General features: G+C 40.0%; 1 protein-coding gene across 1 annotated transcript in view; it reads left to right on the forward strand.

Moving 5' to 3' along the window:
• The first annotated feature begins 12,087 nt into the window (after positions 1–12,087).
• The window catches only part of rab11fip5a (RAB11 family interacting protein 5a (class I)), a 29,524-nt gene continuing 24,734 nt past the window's right edge, over positions 12,088–16,877 (forward strand). The window contains exon 1 of the mRNA XM_051381512.1: positions 12,088–12,957. Coding sequence (XP_051237472.1) covers positions 12,587–12,957 — 371 coding nt within the window. The 5' untranslated portion in view covers positions 12,088–12,586. The remainder of the gene's footprint in view (positions 12,958–16,877) is intronic.

Below are 16,877 nucleotides of genomic sequence, written 5' to 3' on the forward strand. Positions count from 1 at the left end.
CGGACAAAGACCACTAAGTCTGCGGTTAAGCGTTACAAAGGGAGAGCCCACATCCCCAGAGCCGGTAAACCAACACCGCATTATTGAGCCCGCAAAAGAAAAACACGCCGATCTCAGCCAGCTGTTCACCGCAAGTGTTGTTGTGGTGCGTCTGCGGGGGCCGCGCAAACCGGCTCCAGGACGCGGGACGCACGCTGCGTTCAGGGGCTGCAGGACATATCAGAGCCCTGAGTCTATCTATCTATCTATCTATCTATCTATCTATCTATCTATCTATCTATCTATCTATCTATCTATCTATCTATCTATCTTACCAAAGCAAATATTAAATAAAAACAACTAAAAGGTACATGTACAAGAAGTGTATACATATAATGTAATATATAATATAATAGGCTACAGATTTACAGATAAGTAAAAACAATAACTTTAAGTTAATAACAAATAACTGAGAACTAAATCAACACTGCAGGAATATTTTAAGTTAATGTTTTTACATTTGTACAGTAAGTTAGTGTTGCAAAAATAGTTTATTGTGAATATTTTAAAGACCCCTCCCCACCCAAAAAAAAAAAGACATTCACAGGGGAGCTGTTGTTGTTGTTTACACAGAGATTAAGACTTTATGTACAGCTACACATAATCAGATTAATAATAATACTATACGTAATCTCTGCACGTTGGCTGACTGAACGTCTTATTCAGAAGCTTTTTGGAGGCGTTCAGGGTCGTGTATCCTCTCTCTGTCTCAGTCTGGTTCCATGATCTCCTCGTTCAGTCCAGATAAAAACTCATTATGGAACCTCAGAACCAGCAGACACCTGATCTCCTCCACACAGTCTAAATATTTGGATTTACACATAAAGCCCAGTAACACCAGTATCACCAGTGCTCACTGCCCAGTAACAGCTGCTGCTCACCAGCAGTGATATGACAGACAGGAGGTCAATCATATTGCCTCATAGTGATAGAGGTTCCTGTTAGTTTGTGCACTACATTTATATCCATGAGAGAAAAGTGAACATCATAAGCTTCATGATTACCATAACTATAATTGTAATTATAACTGTAACTATAACTATAACTATAACTATAACTATGACTGTATGACTGTAACTATGAACATAACTATAACTATAACTATAATTATAACTCTATAAGTATAACATAACTATAAGTATAACTATAACTGTATAACTATGACTGTATAACTGTATAACTATAACTCTAACTATGACTATGAACATAACTATATCTATAACTCTATCACTATAACTATAACATAACTAAAAACTGTAACTATAACTAAGACTATAACTATAATTATGACTTTGAACATAACTATAACTATAACTACAAACAGTAACTATAACTATGACTATAACTATGACTATAACTATGACTATAATTATATATGGTACTTAAGAAAACAAGACTATGAGGAACAAAGGAGTAACAACTGGGCATTTAGACTGTACTCTAAGTGTTTTTGTAAATACTGGGAATCTATGAACCTACAAATCCACCAAACACACTGATATCCTACAGAATCCATAAAGTAATTATAGTATTTCACAGTTACAATAAGGTGCCAAAACACCACAGGTAACGAAAGGGCCCTATGTCAGTGTGGATAATGCCATTATTCCCAGTCAGTTGTGTTTCCCAGTACTGTACTCCCAGTAACATTCCTCTGTACCTATACATTTATGTTCTCGTAGGAGCCAATAAATATTTCATTAGCTGATTTCATTGCTGATTCATGCAGCAAAATTACATTTTCCACTCTGGTAAACAATAAAGTTCAACTCTATTCTAAAAGAATCCATTATTATTTCATTTAATTAGAATGAATGTTGATACTCACTGTAACTGATACAGATAATAAACAATAGGATGCAAAAAGAAAAAAGACACACTAGTATTTAAAGTGTAAAACTGAAACTGGCACTTTTTTTTAGTCATCTTTTGATAAACAAATGACTTTTTTCTGAATTCAGGTTGAAACACATCTGTAGATGTTTAACGACGTGAGGTGTGTTTATGGGCAGTCGCAGCTGTTTTTGGGCCCCGTGAATGTGTGTCACGTACGAGGACAGGAGCATTTCATTACGTTCATCAGGGGTGAGAAAGTGAGCCCTGATTAGGTTTCTAATTACCCAGTTTAAACTCTAAGTAGGCCATTTGCACTCCGGTGCTTGAACTGGATCCATCTCAGGCCTTCGTCTATCTGTTTCTCTTGGCTCCACAGAAAGTGTGTGTGTGTGTGTGTGTGTGTAGCAGCTGCTGGCCCTTATTGTCCACCAGAGTGTGTGTTTATATATGTATGCGTGTGTGTGTTGGTTGTGTGTATAAATCTTACAAGTGGATTAGCTGTGGTTATGTAACAGCTGTTGGTGTCAGGATCTGATATGAATCCGTGAGCCTGATGAGGGGATGATTGACAGCTCGGCTCCCAGAATAGACGAGGAATGTGTCTTTGATGAGGCCCTAAACTCTGAGTTGATCTCTTCACAGGGCTTTCTATAGAAATCTCTCTGTCGTCTTTGTGATTGGCACGGATGATATCTTAATTAGACAGATTAGTTTGTAAAAAAAAAATACATTCCTAAACATATCAGACCCTCATTTAGAGCCTGTTAGGTGCCTTTATGGCTCTCAAATAGGTTTAGTCTTTTGTGTGATTAGAGGACGTCGAAGGATGTTAGACAGCCTTATATTGGTCTGTGGAGCATTAGGCTATAACAGGCCAGTTGGCACTATATCATGGAAAATAATAAAATATCTTCACAAGGTCCGTTAGTAGCTCTTCTGTATCACATTGTCTTTTTTAACTCTCATTTAAATTGACTTAATAATTAAAAAGTTCCTTCTTGACCTTTGAAACAGAGCTGACAAAAACAATCTCAATAAGTCTGTTTAATCAGTGGTGCTGGAACAATTAGTCAATCATAAGAAAATGAGCCATCAACAGTTTTGATAGCAAATACATTATTTTAAAATAATGGATCAAGTAAAAATGACAAATGTTCTCTGGTTCCAGCTTCCCTTTGTGCTGTTTTCTCTCCTTGCAGAGTGAATATTGTGAATCTTTAGACTTGATCAGACGATATGAGACATCTGGAGACATCAGCAAAGGCTCTGGGGAAATGTGACGTTTTATAAACTAAATGATTAATAGATTTGATTGATAATTAATCTGCAACTATTGCAAAAACATTCTCTGGCTTCAGCTTCTCATAAATGAGGATTTGCTGTTATGTGACAGTAAACTGAACATATTTGTCACCTTCAGGTTCTAGGAAACTGTTATGGACATTTTTCTCTATTTTAATCTATGTTGTCAAAGTTCCCCTTTATTCAAAATGTGTTTTGCTTCTTGTTACTTCCCTCAGGTGTTTGACCCTCACTGTGCAGAATGATATATGTGTCTGTTCCCACCTTAAATCCCCTAACAAATGCATGTATGGGATGATTTAGTGATTCAGTTTGGAAGCCAAATGTGGTCCAGTATGCAGCTCACAGAAGTCTGATGCATAAACTTGAAACCTCCAGTGTACAAACTCTGAGAATTAAGTTTTTAGTTAAGTAGGAGACATTTTGTGTCCAGTAATTAAACTTTTGAACTGAAACATATTTGCATATTCAGAGAGTGTCAGTTTTTCAGTAGGGGAGAATGAGTGAATTAATTAAAATATATTATTGTGTCCTGTGTACAGTTACCAGATTCAACCAAGCCAGAACCAGAATACTGAATATACATTGTCAAAGAATAAAAATACAGAACAGATAAAAGCTGACAGAGACTAAATACTACTGAAAAATCAAATTAAATAATAATAAACAATCTATCTGACCTTCTTTTCCAGGCTTTTTCAGACAAACCTAGAAAAGAACACATCAGACTTAAATAATAGTAATATCAACTAAGTAATTGTTTTACTTTTGGGCTAAATTGCATTCTTGTGGGGAAAAAAAACATATCTGGAACAAATGTTAAAGTATTTTTATGTCTTAAACATGCCCAGAAGAGATCTTAAATGAACTAAAAATGGTTATTTGCAGCCCTGACGAGATGGCAACATTATTTAAGAAGATATTGTTACCAAACAGCAGTGCTGGAGTCAAACAGTTGTTCCCTGTGGTGCCCAACAGAGGGAGCCGCATGCCTCAGCTTGTATCTGTCCAACCCATGTTCACTGTTCCTGAATGCAAACTTGTGTTTACAGAAATGGGAATGCAGCAGGGAAAGAAATAAGTGTTATCACACTTCTAAGTGTCCATCAAACTCTCGGCTGTGTGGGTAAAACTTGAGCGGGCCCTCATGATTCATGCAAAGCGTGTCAGCCACTCCTGCACGTTCACTGCGTTTTGATTTGCATGGATACAGCACAAGGATTTGTGTGATGGAATCGAGGTCGCACTGAGGTCAAATGCTTTTGCATATTAGGTTAATTTGAATGTTATTACAGTTGAGACAGAACAGGTTTATTAAATTAATTTACTCACCTCTTTAATATGTGCCATGTTTTTCCTTGGCAGCAGACTCCCACCTAACTGGCAGTCTGAGGAAGGTAAAAACATTAACATTAAGACTTATATATACTGTCTGATGCAAGTCTGGACGCAACAAAAACGACGCCTGCCTGCTGCCCTCACTATCTGTAGGATACAGTAACAGATATCTGGACTTATACCAGCCAAAGCCTGCTTCATCGCGCTGCCAAAATCATATCTCTCCACAGCCAAAACTCCATCTTGGCATCACTAAAATATTTCTGTAGCACTTTCCAACTCACAGAAATTCCAGAAAACTCAGATTAGACCATTTCATTCGGAGACATTCATTTCAGAGAAATATCACAAACTTCGCTTCGACACCTGCATCCCTTTAACTCCCTCAAAACTAATTTATTTTCAAAACCTCATTACTGCCTTCCGCTAAAATTAACTCCCTATAAAACATTATGGACAGATTTCTGGTATCTAAAATAATGGGACCACAGCGGACAAATGAAATTTTTGACGGAGGCGATAAACTGTATGCGTGGGAGTACAGAACATTACAATAATAAAACAACCTCTTTTATGGTTTTATTTAGCAATTTCTCTCTTTGTGCAGCAGATGTTAAATACTTGTTTGGGGTGGAAATAAGCCAGAGAGAGGGGAGAGTGATGAAGTCAGAATTTGTGGAGGCTTGTCGATGGAAAGAAATCACAAAGGAAGGAGTGGGAAGATGGAGTTTTAGTCAGAAATACTTAAATAATGTCCTGTATTTTTAGCCTCCCTGCTGACTAAAAGCTCTCTCTGAACTTCAAATTTCAGAGACACAAAGATTTGTTAAGTGGCCCAAGTTGCCTTCCTCTCCTTTGTCTGTCTGTTTACTCCGTCTTTACCTGAGTGGAAAATCTCAAGTGCTTCTGTCAAAATACCCTCAAAGATATCTCCTCAAAGAAAGAAAATCCTTCTTTCCTGTCGGCACAAATTGGCCCATAAAGTCATATTTCGTATGTGGGTGGCCAAAGAAACTGGCTTCTCGCTGGAAGGCAGTCACTTTAAATTAGGGAACAAGTGGTACTCTTCAGGCTTTTAATAGCTGTTGATGTGCTTTTGAGCATTGGGCTTTTAGTCAGTGTGGTAGCTGACCTTCACAGGGAGCTTTTCGATGTAGTTGTAGTTTAGTTTTTATCCATTCAAGTCTGCCTTTGTAGGAGAAATCTGAGAACAGAGCAGCACATACATAAAACCAGTATTACTCATTACAGTAATATTACTTTCCACAGTAACTAGTAGTGTAATCATTTTACAGAAACCCCCCAAAAAACTACTGATGTGAAATCCAACAATCCAATCACATCCTTTAATCACTTGGATTCATTTATGTAATTGTGGAAAATACTATCTTGGAAGATGGAAACCCTTAAATTCAGCAGCTGGAAATTTTTACATTTTTGATTTTTAACAAACAAAACTGGATTTTAATCGTTGTAAGTCTGAATTTAGTGGAGAAAGAACACAATTACCAATTTTATGGGAAGTAGCAGAAAAATAATGTAACTCGTAGTGTAACTAATTACTGTTGGAGACAGAGAGTAATAAGTAAAGTAATGATTTTTGAGAGTAAAAGTAACTGGTAGTGAGTCACTAATCACTGATTAAAACAATCATAAATATTATTAAAAATATAAGTAAATAGAACTTCAAATCCATCAGAGGAATGAATTTCAGCTTGTTCTGCACAGGCAAAGAAACTTTAAAACAGTAAAAAAAAAAAAGCTCATTATTTTTGCTGTATAATTTAGCTGAGAGGATCCAAATATCTCTCTCCTTGTTTGTCTGTTAAATATAAATCTAACTTTTGCTCTAACTTTCTGGATTCCCTGCTTGTTGCCTGGCAACAGCACCCCAACCGGGAAACATCTGTTTTCTTGGATTAAACAAAGGGAGATATTACGTGTTTATTGGTGAGCTTTAGAGGTGCTGGTAGATGGATTTTGTATTCTTCGGCCGGAGCCAGGCTACTACCTGTTTTCAGAATGCTAAGCTAACTGGCTGCTAGCTGTAGTTACATATAGTTAGAAGCTGACATCATCTAAAGGTATGTGCCAGAGTTCGGCCTCAGATCCTCTGACCTGGCTAAACCTGTTCATAAATCCATTACTAGGTGTGTATCCTTCATAAGTTCTTAGAAACTACTAGCTAGCTCTACGTCTGTAAGCATGGAGAAATATGTGTTTGTGAGTATTCACACAGATTATCTCTAGTACCTCTTTAAAAATATGTTTATGTAATTAAGTACGTTAGTTTGTACTTTAAAAGCTTTATATTAATTTCAATTTCATGTTTTCCATGAAAACTCACACTTTTATTCATCAAATAAGTTGCAAAATGAAAAGAAAATATAGTCCAGACATTGACGAGGTCAGAAATAAGGATTTTTATTTGAAATAATAATTTTGTCCTTCAAACTTTGCTTTCGTCAAAGAATTCTCCATTTGCAGAAATTACAGCCTTGCAGACCTTTGGCATTCTAGCTGTCAATTTGTTGAGGTAATCTGAAGAAATTTCGCCCCACGCTTCCTGAAGCACCTCCCACAAGTTGGATTGGCTTGATGGGCACTTCTTACGTACCATACGGTCAAGCTGCTCCCACAACAGCTCAATAGGGTTGAGATCTGGTGACTGCGCTGGCCACTCCATTACAGACAGAATACCAGCTGACTGCTTCTTCCCTAAATAGTTCTTGCATAGTTTGGAGGTGTGCTTTGGGTCATTGTCCTGTTGTAGGAGGAAATTGGCTCCAATCAAGCGCTGTCCACAGGGTATGGCATGGCGTTGCAAAATGGACTGATAGCCTTTCTTATTCAAAAATCCCTTTTACCTTGTACAAATCTTCCACTTTACCAGCACCAAAGCAGCCCCAGACCATCACATTACCTCCACCATGCTTGACAGATGGCGTCAGGCACTCCTCCAGCATCTGTTCACTTGTTCTGCGTCTCACAAATGTTCTTCTGTGTGATCCAAACACCTCAAACTTAGATTCGTCTGTCCATAACACTTTTTTCCAATCTTCCTCTGTCCAATGTCTGTGTTCTTTTGCCCATCTTAATCTTTTCCTTATATTGGCCAGTCTCAGATGTGGCTTTTTCTTTGCCACTCTGCCTAGAAGGCCAGCATCCCGGAGTCGCCTCTTCACTGTGGACGTTGAGACTGGCGTTTTGCGGGTACCATTTAATGAAGCTGCCAGTTGAGGACATGTGAGGCGTCTATTTCTCAAACTAGAGACTCTAATGTACTTGTCCTCTTGCTTAGTTGTGCACCGGGGCTTCCCACTTCTCTTTCTATTCTGGTTAGAGCCCGTTTGTGCTGTTCTCTGAAGGGAGTAGTACACACTGTTGTAGGAAATCTTCAGTGTCTTGGCAATTTCTCGCATGGAATAGCTTTCATTTCTCAGAACAAGAATACACTGTCGAGTTTCAGAAGAAGGTTTTCATTTTCTGGCCATTTTGAGAGTATAATCGAACTCACAAATACTGATGCTCCAGATACTCAACTGCTCAAAGGAAGGCCAGTTTTATAGCTTCTCTAATCAGCACAACAGTTTCCAGCTGTGCTAACATAATTGCAGAAGGGTTTTGTAATCATCAATTAGCTTTTTAACACGATTAGTTAACACAGTGTACCATTAGAACACAGGAGTGATGGTTGCTGGAAATGGGCCTCTGTACACCTGTGTAGATTTTCCATTAAAAATCAGCCGTTTCCAGCTAGTCATTTACCACATTAACAATGTCTAGACTGTATTTCTGATTAATTTAATGTTATCTTCATTGAAAAAAACAGTGCTTTTCTTTCAAAAATAAGGACATTTCTAAGTGACCCCAAACTTTTGAACGGTAGTGTATATCATATGTTGGCCCCCAACGTAGCTGTTTTATTTTTGTGCTTTTAATTGCCTTAATTTCATTCTTACTTCAGATTTACTGTATTTTTATTTACATTATTTATGTATTTTATATTTTACTTTTCTTCTCCGTTGTGTAGGAGGTATTATTTTTGTTTTTGGAGGAATTATTAGCAATATTAGTGTGTATGAATCATCTCCACACAATTAACTTTATTCATGGCCAATATTTCTACCAAAATAGTAAATAAATCCATACAATTCAAGCATAAGATCTATATTCTATATTATGAATAAGTTGAAAGTAAAAACCACTTCAGACCCTAACAACACCGCTCCAGTGCCCTTGGGCAACGTGGTAAACCTCCAGCTGCTCCCTAACCTGCACTCTGGTCTGCCTGTGGGACGATAAAGAGAGGAAACATAAGCACTGTATGTAAATGAACCAATTAGGTACCTCTAACCCAAACGTATCTCTTTAACCTGTCAGTAAATATTCTGGGATATGACGCGCAGCGAAGGCCGTCCACTTTCCTCGGGTCAAGCGGCGGAAAATTCTTCACTATATATTGATTTTCCTCACATGTAAGCTGTGCACAGTTCAGCACTACATCACCAACACCAGCAGCAACACTCACTGGCTCAGTCCTCCCATCAGTCACTCTCAGGCAGACATAACCTCACACGGCCCCCCTTTCCCCCGGGGGTCGAATGAGGCCCTTCACAGCCACACGTCAAAGTGAGTTCAGGCCCGAAGCAGGCGAATCGACTGGGAGCAAATTCTTCTTCACAGTGACAGCTGGTGGGACGCAAACAGGGTCTCAATGGTGAGGGAGAGACAAAAACAAAACATTAAAGAGAGAAGGATACGACTAGTATTCAAAAGATATAAGACACCACTTTGGTATATACAGACTGGACAGACATACAAACATAAGGCTTCATTTACAGAGAAACTCTCACATCTGTTTCTATACGTGGACACAGAAAGTTGACTCTACACCCAACGGATAATCTGCCGTCATGTTCTGGAAACACGTAGTATAGTGAAACCATCATGTGAAATAACACTAACAGGATGTGCCAAAAATATCAGCCGGGTTTTCTGTCTCTCGAACGGGGTTTGACTTAATGTCGTAACCTTTTGGTGCTTTGGATTGGAAAGTCCTGCCCACGGTGCTGATGGAGATAATGGGGCCAATGTGCTGGTGCCTTAAAACCCTCGTATAGACCATAATAATGGAAACACAACATCATACTTTAAATATCTTTTGGGGGCTTTTTGTCTTTATTCGATAGCTCACGATAGACAAGGCTGATGGGAATGTCATTAGCTTTGCAGGTGTTTGCTCATGAACTAATGTATTAGACACAATTAATATTTAACTTCATGGTGGCGCTGGGAGGAAAAGTTAAAGGTTCACCAAAGTTATTACAATCCTGAAGGGAACTCAAATGTCATGGCTATCCATCCAGTTGTTGTCAAGACATTTCCTACAAAGCCACAAACCTCATTGCGGAAAGGAAACCTCGGTGGATCACCAAAGTCATTAGGATTCATCTTCTGGGAACCTCGAATGTCTCAACAAAATGTATAGACAATCCATCGAATAGTTGTTGAGATATTTCAGCCTGGACTGAAGCGGTGAGCTCCAACAGGCTGCAATCAGTTAGTGCCATGAGGTTTACAAGTACATGAAGTGAGATGATGGAAACGAGATAAACAGGGAACAGAGGAAACATATGAGGATGAAAGATCTGACGTATGGATTTCATAATTTATAACTAACGAAGCAGACAACAGTGATTATAAAGAAGACAGTAGAGTAGGTTAAAATCTGAGTCCTCCTTTATTGTGAAATGAAGACCATGTGACACAGTTAAAAGCTAGTAAGTGGACCTTGAGTTGTGGTTGTGTGTGCGAGAACTTAAGTGCTGTCTGGATGAACTCAACAGGAACAGAGCAAACATGTCAACAGTTCCTTTCAATCAAGCTGATTTAGACCTATTGATTCTTGTATTTTATGGGTTGTATCCACATGGCTGAATGCTCTTATTGCAAAGCGACAGCTATTTTGGTCTTCGAGTAACAAATTTAAGTTGTTTTTTAAAGCAAAAGTCCCAAATTTAGTGTTTCCAGCTGAGAATGAGCTGCTTTCTTGTCTTTACATTATAGTAAATTCAATATCTTTGGGATTCAGACTGTTGGTCGGACAAAACAAGACACCGGATATCACCTTGGGCTGTGGGAAATTGTAATGTTTTACTCCTATTTTATTGAATCGGTCCTCCTCACATTTCCTTTGTTAGCCGGTACATGTTACTAAATTACCAGGCACGACCCTAAATGACCTTCCACACCTGCACAAGGCGAGCTCTGTCCTGGCTGATCCGAGCCGCCTGCTTGTCCAAAGAGTTTAAGTCGCCTCCGTCTGGCCGCGGACGCCAAGATGCAGGACCAACAGACTTAAATGGTGATCTGCTCCTGCCTTTTAAACAACTTTATGTGATCTTTGTATCGTATTTATGGACTATTGGTTGATGGTTACGATGGTTATGGTGGTAACAACTAATTGTCCTTCGGGGATAAAGCTATCCTTGATCCCGATGTGCTTTTTTCCACAGTTTTTGGATGTTTTTTTTTGCAAATAATCAAGAAAATCATCATGATAATGAAAAAAATCATTAGGCCTATTTGCAGCCTCCTGTCAGATGTTAAATAACATTTGACGTGTTGTGTGTTGTTATTTAAAGTGAAGGATTTAGTGGCATCTAGCGGTGAAGTTGCAGATTGAAACCATTTGAATACATATACATCTACACATACAAAAGTGTGTAGGACAGTGGTTCCCAACCTGGAAAATTTACCCCAGTGGGCTTAAATCTCAGTATTTGGTTCACTTCTTTAATGTATCAGGGAAACGAAAACACTGGATTTATCATAAAAGAAGCCTAGTTAATATTTATGATTGTTAAAAATGATAAAAAATACGTAACACAGACAGAGAATTGTATAAAAAGTTCCCTAAACAGGAAATAAACGGCTCATAATTCATCCAAATCACTTGTTTTACGTACGCTTCTTGAGTTAACTGTGCAGTTTTGCATATAGTGTGAAATATCCATAGAATATGTCACCAAGTCAAAAGTTGTCAGTTCACTAAATGATAGAAAAGGGGTCCCTTCGGGGGAAAATGTTGGGAACTAATGGTGTAGGAGGAACTACAGAAGTCTAAAAGTAAGCAAAAAAAGGCAAAACATTCAACATGGTGGCCTCCGTGGAAGAGGACCCGCTCCCTCTGTAAATAAACTCATTCTAAGGTAAAAAAAAAAATCTTATTTTTAGGTGATTATACTAATGAAACCATACCTATAAGTAAAGATAGAGGACACATATCCTCCTAAATGTTACACACTGGGGCCTTTAAGTCGACATACATCAATACAAGACTTCAAACAACCTCTTGTTAGTGTAGTTTTTAAACTACAGCTCGTAGTACAGAGGCCTTGAGGGTTGTATCTGCAGTGTTGTGGACAGCCGAGCACACACAGAGAGAGTTGATATATCACCCTCCTACATTCCAGCACAGGCTCGTATTATTATAGTCTGTGCATGCAGCCCATGTGTATGTGTATGTGTGTGTGTGTGTGTGTTTGTGTGTGTCGGGGCTGAACTTCCTCGTCCTGCAGAAGAAGAAGAAGAAGAAGAAGAAGAAGAAGGGAGGATAGAGGCGTGACGTCGCTGCCCGCAGAGAGGCCCGTACGGCAGGAGGAGAGAGGCAGGGACGCGCCGTGCGGGGACGGACGGACGCTGCTGCAGCCGCAGAGCTTCACTGCTGCGAGACGACAAGGAGCAGCAGCCTCGGAGAGGAGGGAGGAGAGAAAAAGAGAGAGAGAGAGAGAGAGAGAGAGAGAGAGAGAGAGAGAGCTGAACAACCGGCAAACACCGCGGAAAAAACTTTGCAGAGACTACAGACAGCCATAATGCGGCACCGCCCGCCGACTCCGGAGCTGATGTGACTGTGCAACACCCAGAACCAGGGAGGAAGCGGCGGACACCACCAACCACCTCTTCCCCTCCCCGGTTGCCTCGCCTCGTCACGGTGTGCGCGGCAGGTCGGTCGGTCGGTCGGTCTGTCTGTCTTGGAGGTAAGGGCGGTGGGAGGGGTGGGGGGGACATGTCCTCTTTAACCGTAGAGGAGGACCAGAAATGGGTACCGACACACGTCCAGGTGACGGTGCTGAGAGGCAGGGGCTTACGGGGCAAGGGCAAGCACGGTACCAGCGACGTGTACACCATCATCCAGCTGGGGAAGGAGAAATACTCGACCTGCGTGGTGGAGAAGACCACGGAGCCCGAGTGGAGGGAGGAGTGCTCCTTCGAGCTGCAGCCCGGCGTGCTGGAGGGTGGCGGGCGGAGCGGCTACCCGGCCGGGAGCAACGAGCTAGTCCTCACCGTGATGCACCGGGCACTCATCGAGGTGTTCCTCGGACAGGCGGTGATCCACCTGGAGAAGCTCTACCATGAGAGCAGATGCGTGAAAAACGAGTAAGTTAAGCTGTCTGTGTGTATAATAGTGTGTGTGTGTGTGTGTGTGTGTGTGTCAGCATGCAGATGAAGGTAGGTGGGTGGGTGGGGGACTACCAAACATACACATGCTTCATCTGGTAAATCTGTTTTCCCCCATGGTCATTGAACTCATCAGGGGTGTGTGTGTGTGTGTGTGTGTGTGTGTGTGTGTGTGTGTGTGTGTGTGTGTGTGTGTGTGTGTGTTTTTCCCCTTTTCTTTTTCCCCAGGTCTTTTTCTTTTGTCCTGTTTTTTAGTTGCTGCACAGTTTGTGCTCAGATATAAACACAGCTGTCTTCTGGTGCTGCATCAGGGCCCTGCAGACACACCCTCCCTCCTCCCACATATAAACTTAAAATGAAACTCTGACCACTAAACACCTCACTGAAGGCTGACAGCATCCCCCCTAAAAAAAAATCACCAGATCTTCTGGAAACCTCCCTGGCCCACCTTTTTAGGTTTGTTTTGTTGTGGGGGCTCTTCACAATGTTTCCCAGTAGCTGAGGCATGACGTAGTAAAGCGAGTTGGGGGATTAATGCCTGTCCCAATTCCAGGGATTATCTACAGATTCATGATCCGAACGCTCAAAGGTATTTTTAGCATAACATGTTGTTTTATAAAAGCTCGCCGACTGGAGCGCAAACGTGGATGTAAAGAAGTGAGACAAAGTTTGTTTTGTACTTAAAACAGTAAACATTTCGCCAAATCTCAAAGGAAATCCTCATTTAACTCTTATTATTATTTATGATCAATATGTGATTTTGGTGGTTATTTAAGTGCGAAGGACGGCGATGGTTTGATGCACCAACTTTCCCTTTTAAACTATAAGGTTATATAGTTGTATCCAGATGACCTACACTCCCCATAATGCCTTCCAACACCTCCACGACTGAACTTGTTGCACTCAGCTGTAGGTTTGATAGCAGTAGCATAGAAATGAGTATGAAAAAAAAAAAGGGGGATGTTTGCACTGTAATATCAAACATTTCTGATGACAGCAATCAACTGAGGCTACAATCAGTGGAAAGATTGTCTGTCTGATTCTTCCTGTCCCAGTTTGATTGTAGATTGGTGCAAAATCTTGATTTAAGACAGCAAAACCTGCCGTTTACTGCGGATGTTTTGGATAGCTTAAACATTTCCTGCCATCAAACCATAATAACATGCAATGGCTCTTTGTTTACGTGCTCCCAGACAGAGCTAAATTACTCTGACAAAGACAGCTCAGCACGAGTATCTTCTTCATTTGAAAGACCAGTGAAACCACAGGAGGTTAGCGTGTGGTCATCCTCTTTTTTTAAACGTCGTCGCCACAACCAGAGCTTAATTCTCGGTGTGCGTGCACCGGACGATTCGTGCTAAAGAGGCAGATTAAACCAAAGTGCCATAGTGGTTCTTTTTTTTGGGTGTTTACGTAACATTAGTATCAGAACTGGTACATGATCTAGGATCTGACACCCTGTTGACTGAGCACAGATTGAATATTTTGACTTGATGGACACAAACGTTCCTCTCGCCCCTCTCTTCAGTTTCTGTGTCCTTTCACGGCAATTTGATTAAAATGACCACCGGCCGACCCTGACTGTGCGCTTCGCTCAGGTTAGACCCGTGAATATGAGATGAAAGGGGAACCAGTCTCCTCCTGTCGACCCTGCTGGAGCTGGTCACTTGAAGGTTAGAGTCGGCCTGTGATGTTGAAGTGTCAGCAGTTTGGTGTCTTGGTACATTCGGTGTCTCCGTGTGGTATTCAGTGAATCTGGGCTGGTCAATAGCAACGCATTCCCAAACGTCAAAACACTGCTCACGTATGTCAAACCTATCTTGGGTGTGACGGGAAACATCTACCAAACACATGAAACACATTTTTATTGTTTTAGTTTGTGCATAAGCTTTGAAACCTGAGTTTGAGGAAGGTTTAATAGGCTGAAATATCTGTGACTGACAGAGCGTAGCTGGTGATTTTGGGTTTAGCTGCTAACATAAGTCTGATAAACTAACTTCACACCTCTATTATTTTATTTTCAAACGTGCAGCCGACTCGGACTCAAGTGACATCGCTTTAACAGACTTTGTGCTATGAAAGGTTTTATACAACTTCTTTCCTTCACATGTGCTGTGCTCTTCCAAGAGCTGTAAACAGACTTTGATGTGTGAAATTGTTGCGTTTGTCCCCTTTAAGTTCAACATTGTGTTAAGTTGAGTTGCACTGTGAGCTGAACTTGTGAAGGCTTTAACACCTCGCTCATAACTTTGGTTCCATGGAAGCTTTTGGTTTCCAGTGCCAGTGTGTGATGCCTGAGCGCTGATACCGAACCTGTGCACTCATAATGCTTTTATTGCTTATGAGTGTAACTTTTAATTTAGGAAGATAATGATTAATGAGTGTGCTGTGAGTTTGCTTACTACAGTCAAACTTCTTAAATGCATCAGTGTTTAAACTTTAAATACAAACAAAAAATCTCTTTGTCTGAATGAAACAGTGTAAAATTAACACATATTAAGTAATATAAGTACACAAGACAAAGAATTTTAGATTGGTAATAATGATATATTATTGTAGAAGCTTATTGTGACCATGTTATCATATCAAGTTATTTTACAAACTGATATTGTCCAAATGAATTGTTTAATTCAAATTAAAGTGAATAATTGGACCTTCAGTGGAGATGTTTTGCATACATTTTCCATGTAATGATGTAAATCAATATTGGAAACAAATAATTAATGTCATAATATTGATTTCAGCTGTGTCACCCAGCCCCAGCTACAGATAATTGAGTTAAGTATGGAGGTTTGAAACCCAGACGTGGTGGTGACACAGCAGTTATTTACCATTTTTTTTGTAGCTAAAAATGATTTTATCTGATTATTCATGATTGGCTTTATCTTTAAAAGCTGTTGGAAGTTAACTGGAAACAACACGACTGCACAGTTACACAGCGTTACGGTATCTATGTATATTTTCCCTTCAGGATGATTTGTGGTTTTTTGGGCTGTTCCCAGTAACACCCTTTAAGAGTACAGCGGTTTGATTTGTTTTTATCTTCGAGGTCTTACGATAGAGTAATAATAGGTTCCTCAAGGTTGTTGTTTTTTTTGTTTAAGGCGAGCCTTATTTGCATGGCGATAAAAACCTAGAAGGAGACATGAGTGGAGGCAGTAAAATCTGATAATAAAAACAGAATTAGTGCAATCAATAAGCTGCTCAGGTGAGATGGTAGAAAGTAAAACAGGTGCTTTTAAAACCACCTCAACCCAGAAACACATAATATTTCATTCAAAACACAGAAAAAATGCCTTTAGTAGGTTTTTTTAGTGACAGTTATTAGTATTGCAGAGGTTGAGGACTGATGTGTGTGCCAAGACTCCTTCACTTTACAGTCTCTAATATTTATAAAGCCCTTCAGAGGAGGTGTGTGTGGGGGGGGGGGGCTTCACAGTGATGTAGTGCTCTGGGTCGTATATATTACAACAAATGGAGATACGGCAGGTCGAAATCGCTCTTTTCTTCTCAAACTCTGACTTGTTTTATTCTCTCTAGGATTCATCAGTTTCCATACAGTGTACTTCCGAATCAGCGTGTTCCAGTCACAGTCAGTGGAAATGAAGGATGAGGTTTAAATTTAAATTTGGTTTGTCGCAGAGTTTTTATTCTGCGTGTGAGATGATGATGATGAAGAGTCACATGACCTGGACTCAAGTTATGACTTGACAAAAAGACATAAAAGACTCGACTTTAGCTTAAATACTAATAACATGAGAGAGAAAAGCGGGAAGAAGAGATTAAACAATGTGATTTATATGCTCCAACATACAAGGTTATGTTAGTGAAGTAAATAGCACATCTTTGTATTTTCCCCCCACTGTATAGAAGCTGTTGATGCCATCAGAGCTAACATT

Source organism: Dicentrarchus labrax, unplaced genomic scaffold (genome assembly GCF_905237075.1).
Source record: "Dicentrarchus labrax unplaced genomic scaffold, dlabrax2021, whole genome shotgun sequence".
Classification (NCBI taxonomy): domain Eukaryota; kingdom Metazoa; phylum Chordata; class Actinopteri; family Moronidae; genus Dicentrarchus; species Dicentrarchus labrax.